This window comes from Typha latifolia, chromosome 5 (genome assembly GCF_019914945.1).
Source record: "Typha latifolia isolate L0001 chromosome 5, TyphaL0001v2, whole genome shotgun sequence".
NCBI classification, from domain to species: domain Eukaryota; kingdom Viridiplantae; phylum Streptophyta; class Magnoliopsida; order Poales; family Typhaceae; genus Typha; species Typha latifolia.
The window spans coordinates 9,536,156-9,556,806 of NC_133090.1; the positions used below are offsets into that span (position 1 = coordinate 9,536,156).

Consider the following 20,651-nt stretch of genomic DNA (forward strand, 5'->3'; position numbering starts at 1 on the left):
ACTTTTCATGGAGAGATCCGCTCTCCATGCTTCACGCCTTGGTGTTTCAATGTTTACGCCCTCCTCCGTTATGTTTAGATCTTCTGTTTTCCTTCTAGAAGCCATCGCTCGAGTTTTCATCATTAATGATACGTCCAAAGTCAACCTGGCTCTGATACCACTTGATAGGTTAAGGAATAATCAAAGTGCAACAATCTGAAGATCAACACAAATTCTCCTTAGGGTAGAACTTTTGAGGAGATATGTAGAAGATTTAACTATCCGATAGATTTGCAACTTGGAGAGATTATTCCTCTTGAAGTAAGGATTCCAATGCAACTAAGATCATGTCGATCGAGCTTGTAGATCAAAAGTTGAAAATTATTAACCATGGGTTAGATGGTGGTGTGGCGTAACATGAGTAATGGTAGAGCGTTAAGTTAGATGAAGGGGAAGAGAGTGGACCGATCCTTGAGAGGCAAGGGGGCTTAGTCAGATTAAGGGAGGAAGAAGATGACGTCCAAAATTAGATGCCGTTGGAGGAAAGAGAGAGTTAGGAAGGAAACATTAATATTTCATTAATAATCCTCAATTAGGTTGCCTTCCACATATTTAGAAGCTAACCTATCAATAAAATAATTAAAAGATAACTCTAAGATAATTAAAAGATATTCCTAAGATAATGCAGTTCGGCGATTGCGTTCGAACGTAATCAAACATGGATTTCACGTTCTCTGTCGTTGTGAACATATGCAGCCATTCGAATGGTGCGTTCAAATGCGGTCGAACACATTTGAATGCACTAAACACATTATTTATTTTTGCGAATGTATGCAAATGTTCGAATGCAAGAAGTCGCGTTCTAACGCGACTACCAGAAATCCTCCAAAAATTCTATTTTTCCCAAAACAAAAGTTATTTCTAAAATATAAAATAAACAAAAGTCATAACTAGTTGAATCGTAACAATATCACTTTAGACTATTAAGTCTTCAACTCAAGCTTATGTAGAGCCACGCTCGTAAGCAATGTAACCACTCCTACCCAACCACACAAAACTCCAAGGGAGGGTAGACCCTAGCCATCACCCAGCAAATAATATGACTCTCAGGCCATAACCTTTTAATAATCTTGATTTCTAACAATTATTATAAATAACAAAACTATCCTCTAAAGATAATCAATCAATAGTGCTCAAGTTTGATAATACTTATTAATAAAAAAGGATAAAATAGATTACCATAATTTAGAGAACAATGAAAACCCTTCAGCTAGTCCTAGGCCCAAATCAACTACGAAAAACACTCAGGTCAGGCCATAGCCCAACCCACAATAATATGAGTTAGGTTGTAGCCCAACCCTCGACTACATGGCCTGGCTTGTAGCCCAACCCAGGACCACACCATTGGCAAGGTTAACAGCAGCCTAACCCAACACACTATGGGCAGGGTTAGACCCAGCCCAAACCCACTATGGGCTGGGCTGACAACAACCCAACCCAACACACCATGGGCTAGGTTGCACCCAGTCCAACCCAACATGGACTTGGCTGCAACCCAACTTGCCCTCACCTTGGGTTAGGCGCAACCCAATCCAAGCCCCAATACTGGGCTACAGCCTAGCAAGGAAGTGCTTGGCCCACCCCAACCTCCTTTCACCCCTCCTCGTCCCAACCTAGTTGAGTAGGAGAAGGGAAGGGGCTACCGATGAGTATCATCGCCAACACGCCAATTCACACTTTGGTAGTCGAGGAAGGCGCCCACGGTGTCAATTGGTTGGTGAAGGAGCCAGTGGCCACTCATAATCCAACCAAATGCCTCAGTGGCGGGGTGGGAAAGCTATCGACGATTGCGACCGCTGGCAGCTTTGATCGACCCCACTAGCACCCACCCTTTGGCAAGTAGATCCTAGCCGAGAAGAAGCTTAATAGTTGGAGGTCACCAATGGCGAGAACCACCTTCGTCAAGGCCAGCACCCAAGGTGAGTGGCCACCTGATAGGGGGAAGCTTTTCCACCAGTGCGGCGAGGAATGAGGTCGCTAGTCAACCGAATTTTTGGCAAAACCGAGAGGAGGAGGAGAAGTCAAGGAAATGCAAATTAATCAGCCAATTGTAAATTAAACTTACTTGACAAATGGGGGGAGCTCCGATGCTTGGATCCATGAGGTCGACAAGCTCCGGTGGTGGTCTGGCACAACGAGATTCACAAAGGAGAAAGATGACAGTTGCGAGTGAGGGGAAAAAGAAAGAATGAGAAAAGAGAAGAGAGAGGGAGAGAAGAAGAGAGGAAAGGGGAGCAAGTACTCATCACATGCTTGCCCAATTTTTTTTTAAGGGATGTTACACTTCTAATATTAGTCATATGTGTACCTATGTTTATATTAGTGTATGCTATGATCTTTTTCTGAGTGTAGTACTTAATATCATGCATTATAAGAAAGTGCTTGATCTTGCATGCTACAATTAATTTTGACATCTCTAATCAGAGCCTTTGTATCTATTTGACTTAAAGTACTCTATTAAATTCTGAATGGATGAAATTGACAAAAGAAATTGAAAAGTTTTGCATTTTTTATCCATGGTTCTTGTGATTTTGATTGCTGCGGTCTCATTATTTTTGTTGACTTTTGTACTTGGATTTGATTGAAAAATATGAAAAAAAAAAACCATTTTCTTTGGATTATCTTTGCGAGTTCTTCGTGCTGACATTTTATGTTTATTTTTTTTCAATTTGTGATAAATAAAGGATAGGAATTGATGTATTATAAGGGGTTGAGTTGATTTGATTTGAATTTGAGGGGATAACATGATTTTTTGCTTTGAGGGAGTTTATTGGATATTATTACCAGTCAGCTCTGTATATGTTTAAATTGAAAATTATGACTCGAAAAAAATAATTTTAAAGAATTAACTGTTTATCATTTTATTAAATTGATTTGTTTTACATACTTGCATTTCATGGGTATTAGTTTTGTGTTTAACTTTTGCATGAAATTTTCGGATCTCAAATAAAAAGTATGCCAGGAAGATTGTATCGAGTAAAAAAATTAATTAGAAAGTTTTTGTCACGAAAACGCCAAGAGTATAATGACAAGTTAGTGGGCACATAATATTTTGAGATATGTTGTATAATTTAGATTTAATATTAGATCAAGATATATGACTTTTTAAAATATATGTCCTAAGAAGATCAAATAATGAACAACAATTTAAGTCAAATTAGTAAGCTTTTGGTTGTACACGATGGATGTGCACCTAGAACAATGCAGTACACATCCCGGCATAAAAATTACATATGACTGCTTATGTAATTCAGAGACGGAGTACACTCAACAAACTTTAAAATATAGAACTTTTGGATTCTCCTAGTATGAATTGCAACAGTCCATCCACACTTATTTAAAACATTCAAGAGCTGAGCAAACGATCTTTCCATCTAAGATCCCTCACCTAAAGGAGCTCCAAAATTTTATTATTATGTGAGAAATAATTTGAGTCTTATTGTTAGTCAAACATCATCTATAACTTATAGCACATCAGTGAAGCTGAAACCAGATATTAGAAAGAGAATCTGACTCAAGAGAACTTCAAGTAAATCATATATGAGTTCTAGGATTCCTAATGGAGCATATTTCTTATCAAATTATGAGAAGAGTTATATATATATTTATGTCTGATAGCTTATTCTATATTAAAAATTGATCAAGAGCACCAGACGAGGTGAATCAAGTCATCGTTATCATCTATATCTTCTATGGACAGAACTAATTTAAGGAATGATCCATTGCGACATATTGTGAACCTAACACGAAGACAATCTAATAATCATAGAGCAGTTAATTGAGATGGACCAAGCAAGAGACTTGAACCTCAACACTTAACTAACTATCTAAGAAGTTGTAAATACTTATTTCCATGAATGAACTAACTATCTAAGAGGTCGTAAATACGTTTTCCTATGAATGACATGACATAGTTGATCTGGTTTGGGCAGATCTGTGGCTATTTTCTCTAAATATATTGAGAGGTTTCTATGTTAAACAAATTATGGTCATGTGTTTGCCATGTTTACCTATTATTATTTACTCAACTTTTTATTTCCTACTCTTACTAAAAAAATTTCTCACTGACATGAGTTCGATTTGCATAGTTACAGAAGTATTTGAATTTTTATCTCAGATTTGGTTTCCATTTTGTAGTTTGACTTTTAATCAGTTTTCTGAATCTAGTAGGATAGGCTTTGTGAAACCAATATTAATTTTTGTTTAACTTGTGAGTTAATCTTTTATTTAAACCTAATCAAACTAGAAATCTCATTATCTCCCCCGAAATTTGCAGGTTGCACAGATAGAGGGAGAGAGAGGAGGGAGGATTTATGGGGAAGGAGGTGCGTGACTCGAGAAGGGGAGCCCCTGGCACGTGACTTCTTTGCACCGTCGATTGCATGCGATGGATGTCTACACAATGTAGAGATAGGATGGTATCAAGAGCAAAGGGGAGGGAGAAGGCGGTATGTGAACAGCACGAACCGACCATCCCTTTTTCTTTTGGGTGTTACAGAAGAAGTCCACGAACAACGTAGTAGACCTCATACCAAACACTCTGCATGCAAATCTTGCATATTTGGAGCATTTTTCTACATATTTCGAGTATTTTTAATAGATTTTAAAAATTCAAATTTGAGTTTTAGATATTTAAGTACTAAATGACATCAAATAGAAAATATTGAATTAGTAGCATACGAGTTTGTATATAGTTTGTGAAGACGGTATTGATAAGTTTGTTTAGATTGAATGTTGACAAGAGGAAGAAGAATATTTTATTCGTTGGGTTTAAATAATTAACATACTATCTTTTTTGAAAAGGATATTATGTCCTTTTAGGAAACGGCAACGGATATAAACAAGAAGTAAACCTTTTTGTCACCCAAAAATAAAGCATGGACACTTTGAATTAAAAAACAATTTCTTTTGAGTGATTATGCAATGAAGACAGAAATTTGCAAAGGTCAACTTTGATCCTTGTGACCGTGCAACAAATTAAGAATGGTTTCCATTGTCTTATAATTTCTTTCACTACTGCTCCTAGCCGTACGTAATCAGTTCAGAACTGCAACTATAAATAAATTAATTAAAGAATATATTGCATGACTAAAGCAAACCGCATCCACCTGTAGGCTAGTATCATTTCTAGTTTCTATCCCTAAGAAGTCCATGCGATAGGAGTATATATATATATATATATATATAGAGAGAGAGAGAGAGAGAGAGAGAGAGAGAGAGTTGATACTTTATACTATGTTTGGTCCACCGTCTTCTTTAAATTTCATCTTTTGTTCAAGATAATGCTAGGTTCCTCCACAGGATATCAAATGAGTCTTTATATATGCTTCTGAGACCTCTACAGGGAACTTTTCAGAGAATTTAAGATATATTCTCTGCTATGTGTGTGCATACATACATTGGGGTTTTAAAAGAAGAAATTAATAAAGGCAAATAGGAGGTATAGGATATATTTAGGTGGCCTAGTGCGAGATCTGCACATCCTTGTACTAAACAGAATAAGATACCATGCGTTCTCAGATCGAAGATAATGTTTATCTCAACTATATATGATAGAGATAAGAAGATATTCCCCAAGATCAGCCCCACCATGTTTACAGGTATTGCTTCCTCATGAAATCGTAGTAAATTAGTATGTTAGCATGAGATATAGAAGATTTGATATATATGATAAACATAATGCAGCTATTAATACAATAGTGCAAAAATACTCACAACAGTAATTCATCTAGATAAAATCAGTTATAATTGTTAGGTTTAATTATATTTATACCCTCTGAATTATGACCTAATATCGTAATGAAGAAGAAGACATCTTTTATTCTTGCACATGTTAGTCGTTTGAGCATATTCATGGAAACACCAACAATATGTCATCAAAAGGCTAGGAAAAGAATTTTGAGCTACATTAATGGTACCTTGGATTAAAGTATTACTTACAAAAGTACTAACAATTCATAGTTAGTTGACTATTGTGATAGTAATTGGGGTAAAAGCGTCGACTATAGCAAGAGTACTTTCAATTATATTACAATGTCGGCTCTGGTGCAATTTCATGGTCTTCAAAGAAGTAAGATGTTGTTCTCTCTACTACGGAAGCGGATTATGTTTCTCTATTATTAGTAAGTTGTCAATCATTGTGGCTAAGGTGAGTTTTGAAAGAACTCAAGCATCTAAGGAAAAGGCACAAATTTATTTTGTGATAACAAATCAACAATTGCACTCATAAAGAATCTGATCTTCCATAGTAGAAGCTAGCATATTCGAGTTAGACATCATTTCATTTGATATTTGGTGAAAGATTGTAAAATCGAGGTCTAGTATTGTAAGATTCAAGATCAATTAGTAGACATATTCACTAAATTAAGGTCCCAAGATGGATACCTTCATCAAATTGAAGAAGGTTAGGGTGTAAATAGTCTAGTTTAAGTGGAGAATATTAGATATTAAGCTTGCTCATTTAACTGTCAATTAGATTAATTAGCTTGTATAGAATTCACGAATATCGGTGCTTTAGTTTTGAGATAACTTTGAGTCTTCTTTATGCCTTTAAATTATAGTAACTTTTTGGGTCCTCTAAATGTTGAAAATCTAAGAGTTATATAGTATATCCAAGAGTCATGTAGTATAATTAAGAGTTATGTAGTATAACTAAGAGTCATATAAGCCACTATATATATGTAGTCTTATCCTATGTAATGACAAGTAAGTGAAATAAGAAAATTTAAAGTTTTTATCCACTTATCTTATGTTAAGTATCAAGAGAATAATCTTCTTTTCTTAAATTTTCTACCACCTTCTCTAGCATGACAACTATGCCTCTAAAATGGAAAAAAAGAACTTTATTATATAATCAAAATAGGCTTCATTTTTTTTCTTCCTCCACATCCTTAAAACTAAAAATATAATCTTTCTTCCTCCTCAACCCAACCAAAACTCAAACCCTTGTTCTTCCTTAACCCCAAAAGGAGGCTAGAACACTAGGACATTTAAACAAGATTTGGTTGTTCAAACGATCTTTTCCTAAGGTAAAGATGTCCAAAAGATTAATTTTCTCTGGAATGTCGTTGGATCATCTGCACAACGGAGGATATAATATTCAGGTATTCAAATGATATTTGGGTCATTCGAGCGCAGCAACAAAAGTTGCACTTTTTCAGTCTAGTTAGTTTTCAAAATAGGATTTGTTACGACCTAAGTTTCTGGATTATAAAGGGAGGTCTTGAGGGAAATAGGGCACTACTCCGAGACGCTATTAGATAATTAGTGGACATTGAGAGAGGATTTGGGGAGAGTGGAATAGTGAGGTCTACTTAATTTTCACATCATGATAGATTTCTACAATTTCGGAGATTGCTTGTGTTACTTGCCTCGAGAATTAGAAAGGTAGGCCTTCAATCTTGAGAATTATTAAGGTTAGATACCAAGTATGAAAAGCACTGTACTTATAGGAATCAAACAAATCACTTCAGAGATGATTGTGAATAACAAGAGATAACTTATTAAGTGTTTTATAACCGCTGATTATTATCGTGTTTGGTTTGATCTCAGAGAGGGAATTCATGATTATTTTACCCTTCTTTGATAAAGGGTATTTTCATATAAAAATTATTATATTTGCATGTGCTCTTGTGTATTGTATTTAATTACTATTCGTGGATCTTATTGAAATGTATTTTCTTGTAAGGAATTAATTTTTTGTTCTGCATCCAGTGCCTTGTCTTGGTTCCAGTTAATGGCATAAGTGGAGAGAAAGAGAAAGAGCTGGTTTATGGGTAGTTGAGCTGCAAGTGGGCAATGTTAAGCATTTGGTTGCCCGAATCAAAGTCAGGAAATTGTTAAAATTTCTCACAGTTTAATGCATCCCTCTCACCCTTTAATTTGGTAAGATCTGACGTTATAACTCTTGAGGCAGATGACATCAGTCGAATCATCTGATTAATATGTTAACAGAAAATAATATTATAGTGAGATAATTAAGTTATACAATTAGTATGACATGACATCACCACTTTAATTGGAATTACGAGGGTTTACTTCGCTAAACAAAAGAGCTGTCCCCGGTGGTCTGATATATTAATGCATTCATTAATTGTACAAGGAGATTCTAATAACTCCAATTTGTTTTTAAGAGCTTAGGTTGATCTGTTACATCTGGTGGATTATTTGGCCATTATCACATATCAACTCTTTTAATCCCATTTGAAATATATACCGGTAATGAACTACATATACTTGGTAAGCAGTAATAATACACTATATATATATATATATATATATATATATATATAGTTCTTAATTTATACATAAATTGTAGATAAGAGCATATTCATCTATTACAGGAGATCACGGGTTAAAGTGTTTGCGCATGTGTGTGCATGTTTTGGTCTTTTGTGATTTGAAATATTTGTGGTCCATTTTTTTGGGACAGTTAGTCCATATGTTTAAATTAAATCGGAGAGAGCTAACCCCTGTATCAATCAGCCTGTTTCAAATATCGGTGTCATGCAAAACACTAACAGCTTGCATCTAAAAATCTATTATATGTTTTCTCTTCCTTAATACAAATCTTTTTCCCTCTTATGACCAAATAAGTGCAAGAAAGTGCTATTTTTGAGAATAAACTATTAACACAACGTGAACTCAACTTGGATAATTAATTTACTTAAGTTTTAAAATAGTAATCTTGTATTATACTAACAGTCGATTAATCATCTCGTCCGTTGAAACTTCAACGTCGCCAACTTGTATTTTCAATGCTGACTCCCCGACCCAGATAGGGCTGCCAACATCATTGTCTTTCGAGTAACATTATGGCTAATATAGTTTTTCACCAATATGGCAGCAAAAAGACTTGTAAACGATAACATAGTCATAAAAATCAAATGTTGATTCATCTCATTATCAACTATTTGGGAACAAGTAATGAGAAAATTCCATTGGTGTACCTAAATATTTGACAAGCCCTATATATTACTAAAACAAAATGGTTAGAATTTTTTTCTTTCTTGAACAGATCATAAGTTTATATATTAATTATAAACAAGACAAAATAGTTGTTAGTCTTTTCAATATATAAGTTAAACAATTAAGTCAACAGTACTATTAAAAAATGGGTCATAATGAGTTAAAATCCTGTGCGTAATAGCATTCCGTAAAAAGTTCACTAAATATCAATTGCAACATAGACTTTAAATCCATAACTTCTATCATGACCAGTAAAACATGACCATTACGCTATTATAGACTCGTCTAGAAGTGGTTAGAAGTTGTTAGTCTCTTCTTAACTTGTTATTATTATTAAATTAAATGGTAGGATGAGCATCCATCTCATTCAAATGGCCCTTTGGCATCCCAATTCATGAAGAGACAGAAGATATCTTCATATATTGCATGAGTTTCCTATTTGACTCCATGTATGGTTAAAAAAAATATGTTCTTGAACATAGCTAATAGGGCAAATAAACTTCTTCTACGCGGTGACAGAGTAAGGTCAAGGCAATTGCCCCCAAGATGTAGGAATCTATAGTACACCTAACAAAAAGTTATGGCTCTGTCACTGCTACTAGTGGGCAGTATTCTAATCATCTACTATCTAAATTGAATAAGTTCACATGTAAAAACTAATAGTGGTCCATATGTTCGATAGATGCGAGAGCTTAACGACTCTTTCCCATTTCTTGTTGTATAATCCCTGTTGCTAATAACTATTAGTGACTTGACCATTTCCCGGTCTACTAATTATACTTCTTGATATGCGGATGCTCTACAGCTTCTCACACATCAGCTTAGATATTAATGGCAATTCATACGGTACGTAATGAAATAAACAACTAGACCTCCATGGCTAGCTCATCACCAATCTATGGCATTAGATTTTTTTTCAAAAGCATAAATGAAGGCGGTATATCCTGCATCCTAAGATAGGATATTCTAAGAAAAGCTTTAGCAATGAAGTTTTGCAAGGAGTAGTGCTAATAAGTTTCTATAGTGTCCTGGTTGTAACTTTCACTCTGTACTTCCCTCTCTCTATATATATTCTATCTTATTGTGTACTTGACCCTAAAGTTTCTATAGTGCTAATAACTTTCACCAACCCTGCATCCTTCACAGGTGACAACCCCATGGACCTCCAACTCGGAAGAACTCGTAGATACCACTCCAACTCCAACCTCCTTCTCCCTCCCATGGAGCGCGAACACATGTTCGACAAAGTCGTCACCCCAAGCGACGTCGGGAAGCTCAATCGTCTCGTGATCCCAAAGCAATACGCCGAGAAGTATTTCCCCCTCGACCCCTCCGTCGCCGACAAAGGAACCCAACTCACCTTCGAAGAAGAAGAACAACAACAGCAGCAAGTGTATGCCACCACCACCGGCGAGCAAAAGCAATGGCTGTTTCGTTACTTGTACTGGAGCAGCAGCCAGAGCTACGTTATCACCAAGGGCTGGAGCCGCTTCGTCAAGGAGAAGCGCCTCGGCGCCGGCGACACCGTCTCCTTCTGCCGCAGCGCCGCAGGCCGCCTCTTCATCGGGTGGCGGCGCCGCTGCCTCCTGCCTGAGACGGCGGTGACGTACCCGTGCTTTGACTTCCGTGCCGCCGTTCCCATGCCGATGAAGCCGAAGCGTGTTCGGCTCTTCGGGGTGAATTTAGAGTGCTTTGAGCCCGCGGAGAGTGGTACTGTAAAGGTTCAAAAAGTGGTGGCCGTGTCGGCGACGTCGACACCGAAGTCGTCGGTTAGATGGTGGATTGGGAATCAGAATCCAGCTTTCGTTGGTTTAGGATTCGAGTACTTGGAGAAGCAGGAAGAGGGAAAGATATGATAAGATGATATCAAAAAAGTGGCATCCTTGGTTCACTCCATGCATGCGCCGTCCTTCTCCAAATACTTTCTTCATTATCTTTACAATTTCTTTTCATTTTTTTGATTTAACCATAAGAGCATAGAAACAGAAACTAATATATATATATGAACATGGGGGTTCTGTATGATGTACTGGAACTAATCCAGGAATCACTCTTTCCTACATATTATCAGCTATTTACTTGACTTATGTATCTATTTACTCATAAAATATGTGCACATATATTACTACGCTTACTATGTTGTTCAAGATACTGATACTTAATTTCTTGTAATTTATAAATACTTAATCGTTGTATGTATTCATGTTCTTGGGATTCATTTTTATGTTAGGTCATTTTCCTCCCTTTGTTGCAGATTACCTCTTGGCAGGTGATAGATCTGAGGAAAAGAGTCGAGGAGGATAGAGGTTTGGATTCCCTTTGTCCTCCTCTATTCTTAAATCATTCTCAGGTTTTGTTTCGTGGTTGATCGATCCCTATTTCATTTAATGCCTCCTTAATGATCTTTTTCTCTTTCTTAAGGATATTTGATTGTTGCAATTATGTCTCTTGATGATTGAAACAACTAAATAAGCACCAAGCTTAATAAGTTCATTTAAGAGCGATACAGTAGAGTAAGTGATCATTTAAGAGTCGTGAGCTAGGAAAGTGAAATGAAAGGCACCATATCCATTTATTTCTAGGGCATGCAGTGATGCAGATCATTTAATTCTATTATTTTGATGTAACTGAGGTCGGCAGCCCACCCTCTTTTTGACTATTCATATATTCACAATCAATAAATGAGAGGAGACTTGTAACAATGAGAAAAAAGTGCTCATGTGGTTAAAATGACTCATGTTGTATCTTGTGTGAGTGTTCTCGAATCTCTACAGATTAGTGCGCATCATTAAGTTTCCAAATTTCTCAAAAAATAAATGACATGAGACTTGAAAATGTTCATGTTTAAGAAGGACTTGGAAATGGTGCGAAAGTTTGATTTATTAGGATATGCACATTATCTAGCCGAATGAAAATTAAAGGAACTTTATAGACCTAGGCAAAGAGGATTAAAAGTGATAATATTTTTATCTTTTCTGCTGAGGTTCATCATTTATTCCTTCAAATTAGTTTTTTTTTTCTGTTTTATTTATGTTCTGCTCTGCAGAATTTGGAATTCGATTCCATTGTTTCAGGTATTTAGCTTGATTAGTTGAAGTTAGCATTTTATCAGTCTAGCTAGGTCAAGACTTCGTATGTTTAGAAAGATTTTTTATTTTATTTTGTAATATAGGTTTTGATCTTGTTTATCCTATAAATAGTGCTCTAGGCCCACAAGAATAAATAAAACTCAAGAATTTTTCTTACTTTTTTTAACTATTCTCTAATTTAAAGTCCAAGCCTTTGATGTAGACTTCACTAAAATTAATAGATTTAATTTAAAGGGTTTTCATTGGGTCTCTCATCTGCGAAGAGATGAACTCAAAAGTTTATTTCTTCTTCCTTGACTCTTTCTGCAAAGGATTTTTATTCTTAGAAAGATAATCAATTTTCTTTTTAATGAATAAGTTGGAAAATATTACTTATTGTCAGGCAAATGATGAGGAGAAAGGAATTGATCACTTCTATGGAAAGCCTCCAAATTTCGATTGGATCATATATATTTGTCTGTGATTATTACTTTTAATATGTAATTTTAAATAAGCCCTTCAGGTTATATCATAGGTATATATACATTTTGACATTATCATATGAGTTGCATTGATTTTCCATTAACATGACATAATATAGAAGTTCTCCTTAGGTAGACGACAGTACGTATTACCTTTTTATCGTCTATAACGTAACTTCCAATCAGCATACAAGTTGTTTCGGTTAGTCTAGTTTTCTTTTTTTTTCTTCAGTTAGTTTAAATTATTTACAAATGACTATAGTGATCTATGAGCGGTCTATTGATTCTTTAATACTGACTTTAATATAACAATAAGAATATAATCATATAGGAAGAATATATCGCTTTATTGTAACCACGTCTATATATTTGCTAGCATTACATGTTTTTGTCCAATTTATTTTACATCCTGTGATATATTGTCAAAATGTGATGATTCTTTTCCCTCTCTTTGGTTCGAACTAAGAGAAGAAAGCGAACTACACCAATATGCAACACTCAGATGATGAGGAAAAGGGAATGACATAGAAAACTAGACGGTGTCCTTTTCTTTTCACTGAATACAAGGCCTTATAGTATTGAGAGGTCTCCAAATCTGAAAGAATCTCAAACAAGAACAAATACAGAATTAGAGAAGATCAAAGATTCCTACAAAGAGAGAGAAAGAAACTGTTTTCCCTTATAATATCACCTAATCTCTTTCAGATTTCGATCCAAAGTCCGATCAAAAGTTTTTATGTAGACGTATAGAGTAAAAACACATGATTTTGGTAAGGCTTTTCAGGATCCTAATAGAGTAAAAGCAGCCTGATGTTCTTCTTGAAATTTGTTTACTAACGATTTTCTTTTTCTTTTTCCTTCTCGATTGTAGCATATCTTCAACATATATCCGATCCAGCAGTTCCTCTAGCTTCAAGCTATATCCATCAATATCAGGAATATCAACTTTTAAATCAACATCCTAGCATTGAGACTGTGATGATGACTATGGGTAGGTCTTCTCCTCTAAGAAACATTAAGAATAAAGGAGATACTTTTCGTCGCATATATTGGCTTGTGTGCATGAGGATGAGGACAGGCAGAAGATAGGCTTATCTCCTTAACACCATTGATGTGGTCCAAGTCATCTAAAAGAGGTGACTAATAGATTCAAACTCTATATATCACATCTGCTCATCTCATTGATTATAATTCTTATGCCAATCTCTCTCACGTAACATCTTTGTAATCCATTGCAAGGACCTTCCTATAATCCTATTTCTATATCTCTAGGTTAGAGATGCAAGACCATCTTACCTCCATGGCAAGCTTTTGAGAGGTCGCCTTGAAAGTGGTGGTGGTGGTAACATATCTATTGCTGGTCCAACCTAAGCAAGCTATAGGATTCAATGACTTCCTTTCTTTTTAACTTCTTGTTAGGTCCCCACCATCATCTTCAGTTCTTTGTTGCTGAGAATTTTTCCTCCAAAACTAGCCTAAAGAATTGTTTAGGAACAACATTTGTAAGTTAAAGATTACTATTTCATCAAATAGTGCAGTTCACAGGGTATGGACAAATATGATATTAGTATAATCAGAAAACATCATAGGTTGGTAGATAATTCTACCTAACAAAAAAGTAAATCAGCTAATGGAGATATTTTCAGATATGTTATTGAGATAACAAATGTGTAGAGAATATGCTGGTCAATCATTTCTGTTGAAGGGCTTATCTGGGCTTATCAGGTAGCTGTGGATCATAAAAGTAAATCACCTTTCATAAATATCTTTGTCAACACTAACCTTCTTTACAGATCATTTACTACAAAATTTCACTTATATTCCTCTTAGTCACCTAGGATCGAAACTTATGTTCTTAGCACCCAAAGACTACTTTGTTTAAAGATGGCCTAGCTAACTATCACTCTCATCCTCGAACCTACTTCTCTCCCACATCCCCATTGAACAAAATTTGGTGGAGTCAAAGATGGCTTCTGCACTTATTTGCCTTATTAGAAGAAATATCAAAGTCTCTAAATCTGATTAGCTAGGATGGAACTATTTTCTTTATATTGATTAATTCAATCCTTCTCGGATCGGAATTTGATTTTCGATTGAGTCTACTAGGATCTAGATGATGTATATGGTATAACTTCATTGTTGGGTCAAATTAATTGGTTTTCTTTTATACTTGATTTGGGTTTAGTTTGAGTCAATTTGAGTCGTATTAAGTTTATTTCTATTTTTTTGTAATAAGAAATATGAAAAAACCTATACATGCGTATGTATCTATACCCTAGGCAATAATTTTAACATTTTGCTTAAGTAAATATGCAGAATAAAAACCAAAGTATAAAACAAAGATGAAAGCTAAGATTTTTACGTGGAAAAACCCAAATGAAAAAAAAAACCACAGGTCCAAACTCGGATCAAAACCAATCATTAAACTTGTAGCAGTTACAAGACTAACTTAAAAAACAACCTATCGATCCCACGGCTTTGTTTCCTCAATCTTGATTGCTAGATTCGGCAATTCACTATTTTTCGTGATTAATCTCCAATCACACTAACCCTTGAGACTATGCATAAGACTTGCAAACTCTTTAGCTAAATTTTGACTTGTTGCATTGAAAATGATGTGATCCACATTTATCTATGCCACAATTAAACTCTTGTTTACACGTCTAATGAACAAAATCTTGTTCACTCCCTCTCGAGTGAACCCTACATCCACTTAAAAAGTGGTCAACTTCTCATACCAAACTCTTGGAACTTGTTTTAGCCCGCAGAGAGTCTTTTTCAATTTAAACACATGAGAAAGAAATTTATGATCTTCAAACCCTTAGGTTGTTCTACATATACATCTTCGTTCAAAATACTATTTAAGAAAACACTTTTAATATTCATCTGAAATAATTTAAATTTTAAATGACAAGCAATAGCAAGAAGTATACGAATCGACTTTAGTCAAGCAACAAGTGCAAATGTCTCGTCAAAGTCTATACCCTTAACCTGAGTATAATTCCATGCTACTAATCTGGCTTTATTTCTAACTATATTGTTATATTCATCACTTGTATTCTTGTATATCCATTTTATTCCAATTACATTCATATTCTCAAGTCTAGGAACTAAATACCAAACATCATTTCTAGTAAATTGATCTAGTTCCTCATGCAGGTTGAGTTCAAACACGCAAATACACTCCTTTGTATGTGTAAACGCATTCAAACGACTAATACACATTCTCTATATTTGCGAACGCCTAAACCCACATTCGAACGACCAGAACGCATTCTCTGTATTTGTGAATGCCTAAATCCACGTTCAAGCGCCGTTTGGGTGCATTCGAACGTGATGCGAATACAGTGACTTTTCTCCTCTCGATCTTGAAATTATTCAATCCAAATACTTTCAAAACTTGTATAAATGCTCATATATATGTAGAAAATCACTTAGATTATTTTATACACAATTGTCAGCACTAAAAACCTAACAAAGTATAAGACAATGGTAAATTAGTAATACTGAAAATTACAATTACTATTATATAAAATCAAACCCTACTTGTATAGAGATTAATCTTGGAACAAAAATATTAGTGAGTATAAGTTTTTATGCAATTTCTTCATGTGAAGTGTGAAACCACGGGTGCGAAACCCTCCAAAGCGTGTTCAAGTTATCTCTTTTTTATGATTTTCTTATTATTGTTATTTATTTGAGTTTTAATACTGTGGCAATGAACTGTCCATACTGTTAGAATAAAAATATAAAAAAAACTATTCTTTAACAGCAACACAAAATTTTAGATTAATTAGGGAGCTAATATAATATCAGTGCCATAGGTCATGCGTTTAAATCATACCATACACATTTTTGCTTAAAATATAAAACTCCACATATTTAAATTAAATTCACTTGTTGGTCCAACAAAATGTATTAGCTCAGAAATAAAAGTAAATATTAAAATATAAAATATAGAAACTATTACTCTTTAATAACTTCATATTTTATAGTAGTTGGTAAGTAAACACATACTGCAGCAATGTTCCGCCGTCTATACAAATGTTATTTTTTTTCTCATCTTTGATCTTCTTCTTGAATCTTTTATTCTCTTATATCATCCTTCATCAGCTTGATATCAAATCTATTCGCGCTACGTCAAAACCATTCGCTCACTTCACCATCGAAGATCAATCTCCTCTCTCACCTCGCCATATATAGCACTCACTTCTTTCTTGTCTACATCTCACCAATTACCTTCAGCCCCCGAGCCGTATCTCTCCCATTCATATAGCTCTCCTCTCACATCCATCGCCTGTCTCCTCTCTAAACTAGCCCTCTCTTACCTCACAATATGTCTCTCTTGATAGAAAATGCAAGGGAGATAAAACTAGACAATTAAAGCGCCAAAATATGAAGGTGGAACAATATATATTCGAGCAACTTAGAGAACGCATTATAAGTTAGTCATATGATCTCATCAGGAATTTGATGATCAATTGAGTAATCTATATTCTACTGATGCTTTTGAAGCATTGCATATAAGCTACCTCCTCTTCTCTCCCTTCTTTTAAGACTATAAAATATGGTGCAAATTACAGTTAAAGGTATGTATATCATTTCCACAAATAAGTGATTTACATAGTATTTTAAGGAATTAATGGTCACCTAGTGGTTACTTTCTCCTCAACAATGCATAACTATATCTTAGCAAGGTGCGTGCTCATACTCTTCTTTCATCTCTGACATGAGGCATGCCAATTATGGTCATACTAAAGTCTCTACTTCAGAGATGACCATATTTAGGTAGAGCAGATAGTTAGAAGGTATGCAGTTTATGATTTCTATATTGCATATATAATAGGGATAATTCACTCGCTGAACTATCACATTTTTCTACAATAATTTCTTGAACTTTTTTTAGTACATAATAATCTCTTGAATTATTAGAAATACCTCACTTAATTCCTTCTATTATGGAGTCATTATGCACTAAAACCAAAAGTATAAAGGGTCATTATGCACACAAAAAAATTTAGAAAATCATTAGTAGAAAAAATAATAATTCAGGGGATAAAAATGAAACTATATGTATATAATATGACAACTGTCATTAGGGAATGCACTATTTTGATACGATCTCCCATTTAGGTGACGGTTCGATCAATCCCGATTTTCAGATATGGACACGATCTGACATGAAACTTTGAAAATAGATCCTAAAATATGCATCCATCGGATCTAAGTAAAATTTTGGTATGGTGTAGCCCTCGAAAAGAGGTTCCAACAAATCTAATTTCAAGCAAATCGGACGATGGGATCTCGAGATATCATCTAATCAGTAAACGAACGCCAGGGAGTCTTTGGATCTGTGGATGGAGGCACGAGATCCTTGATGATGGTGGAGGATGGTGGACTGACGATAATGGGGTGGCACCGATGAGTAAGTGGAGGTGGAAAGGTTATGGATGATGGAAGAGTTAGGGCAAAGTGATAGATAGATTGGAAGAAGGGACAAGAGTGGGCCGCCCTTGAGGGACTAGGGTGAATGGCCAGTCGAGGGAGGCTAGAAGCGGCGTCGCCGGGGAATGAGAGAACGAGAGAGAAGAAGACAAAGGAGACAAGGGCAAAACTCAATTCATTCAATAATGATTCTTGGTTGCCATCCACACCTTTAGAGACTAACCAAACAATTCAAAAATGGTAATTATTAACCCTAAAATAATAGATTTTCGCTGATCGCGTTTGAACGCGTATTTTGCATTCTCTGTATTTGCGAAACTGATGTAGACGTTCACAAGGGTGTTCGAACGCGCCCATCCGTGTTCGAACCCGCCCGATTGCATTCAAACGCACATTTTGCGTTCTCTATTTTTGCGAACCTAATGTAGGCATTCACAAGCGCGTTCGAACGCACTCCATCTGCGTTCGAACGCGACATATAAAAAACTTATTTTTTTATGAAATAAATACTAAAATAAGAATAAAAGACACCCTAAAATATATCCATGCTCGAGACGACATCGGTGAAGTCTGAATCATATAAATCCACCACGTTTCTGCAACCTTGTCCTCAAGGTTTGAAATTAGGGAAGTGATCCATGATATCTGACTCTAACTCTCAAGTAGACCCGTCAGTGGGCTTGCCTAGACACTCGATCAGCACTTCTATCTCCAATCTGGATCCATGGCGTCTTCTCCTACGGCCTAAGACTTGGACCGGTTTAGCTGGGCCATCTTCTTCCATTGGTTCGGGCAAGGCCGAACCCACTACATGGTTAGGCCCAATCTGGGCCTTCAATGCCGATACATGGAAAATCGGATGGATTCGGGTTCCCTCAGGTAGGTCCAACTAGTAAGCCACTGGACCGATTCGTTGTAGCACTCGGTACATACCATGGTACTTGTGACCCAACTTCTAGTTCAAAATTAGCCTCAAATGTGGATTTCCGGTACGGTTGAGCTCGAACAAACACCAATTGATCCACCTCAAACTCTCACTCACGCCAGCCTTTGTCATGAGTCTGCTTCATGCAGTTTTGGGCTGTTGTTAGGTGAATCTTAAGTCATCTCAAGGTTTCATCTCTATTAGCAAGATCCAAGTCAAGCTCAATCCTATCCACCGCCGCGAGTCTATCATAGTCATGCAAGACATGGGAAGTGCACCCATAAACCGCCTCAAAGGGGGTCATGTCGATGCTAGAGTGATGAGCTATATTGTATGATCACTCAGCCCATGGAAGGAATTTGACCCAATCCTTTGATCGGTCTGCCACAAAGCATCGCAAGTATTGCTCTAGTCCGCGATTCACCACCTCGGTTGGGCCATCCGTCTCGGGGTGATAAACTGAACTAAGGTTGACTCGAGTCCCTTGCAATTTGAAGAACTCGGACCAAAACTCGCTGATGAAGATGCGATCCCGATCTGACACAATCGTTCTAGGCATCCCATGCAAGCGCGCCACTTCTTGAACAAAAATTTCAGCAACCTTTTTCGCTAAAAACGGGTGCGTCAATGCTATGAAATGAGCTTATTTGCTCAGCCTATGCACTGCAACGAACACCATTGATTGTCCTTAAACCTCCAACAACCCTTCGATGAAGTCCATGGAGATGTCCTCCCAAATATGCTCCGGTATAGGCAGTGGTTGAAATAGCCCGCTGGGCTTGAGTGTCTCCGATTTGACTCGTTGGCAGATTTGGGATTCACGCACATACTTCTTCACGTCCGACTTCATCGCTGTCCATGTATAGTTTTAGGCCAGCCGCTTATAGGTACGTAAGACCCTTTCATAGCCTGCTATAAGAGTATCATGGAAGTATGTTATTAATGGTCTTCGTAGCTCTTCGTCCGCGGGTACCTTGATCCGCCCGCGCTCGAGTTCTAACCCATCGCGCTCCTCGTGCTCGAGGTGGCTTGATGGGTCCTCTCTCAGCTCCTCCATGAGTCGAACCAGATCACTATCCTCTATGCTGGCTCTCCGCAGATCTGAGAAGAAAGGAAAGGTGGGTGCCGAGAAAGAAGCGAGCTCCCTTGCGTCCCCTACACTTGGAAGTTCAAATAGCGGTTAACTTCCATCCAGCAACACTCTCTGGTTATTCCTCCAAAATGTCAATGTGAGGTTTGTAAAGTCAAATATCACGGCCCCAAGCTTCAAAGTCATTGAGTTCCCAAAACAATGTCGGCACCTCGCAAGGCCAACGGATAAAGATCCAATGTGAAAATTTGGCCTTGCACCTTCAACTCCACACCTCCACAAATGAAATCTGCCCGCAATGTGGTGCCATCTCCAATCGTCACATCAAACCCTTCCATGGGGTCCGACTCAAGCCCAATCTTCCTAAGAAGCCTCTTGTTAATGAAGTTGTGAGTGGGCCCGGTGTTCATTAAGATTTTCACTATGGTTGACTTGATTACATCATTCACCCGCAATCCCGGAATAGGCGTGGAGGGAGATCTTGGCCATCATGTCCTCCATAAGTCGCTCCTCAGCTACTCCTCCTTGCTGTCCAGCCACACCCTCATCTTCATCACCGATCCCATCGGTTTAGCGCAGCGATGCCCGGGTACAAACTTCTCATCACAATGAAAGCATAGGTCTTTGGCTCTTCG

The 20,651-nt window shown here is 36.6% G+C and overlaps 1 protein-coding gene across 1 annotated transcript; it reads left to right on the forward strand.

The window, feature by feature from the left end:
- The first annotated feature begins 10,063 nt into the window (after positions 1-10,063).
- On the forward strand, positions 10,064-11,013 carry LOC140789550 (B3 domain-containing protein Os06g0107800-like). Its single transcript, XM_073139282.1, has one exon. The coding sequence runs from the start codon at positions 10,164-10,166 to the stop codon at positions 10,860-10,862; it is 699 nt and encodes a 232-aa protein (XP_072995383.1). The 5' UTR covers positions 10,064-10,163; the 3' UTR covers positions 10,863-11,013.
- The last annotated feature ends 9,638 nt before the right edge of the window (positions 11,014-20,651 follow it).

Excerpts from the sequence above, each read along its gene's own strand:
- LOC140789550 (XM_073139282.1), top strand. The coding sequence starts at position 10,164 with ATGGACCTCCAACTCGGAAGAACTCGTAGATACCACTCCAACTCCAAC.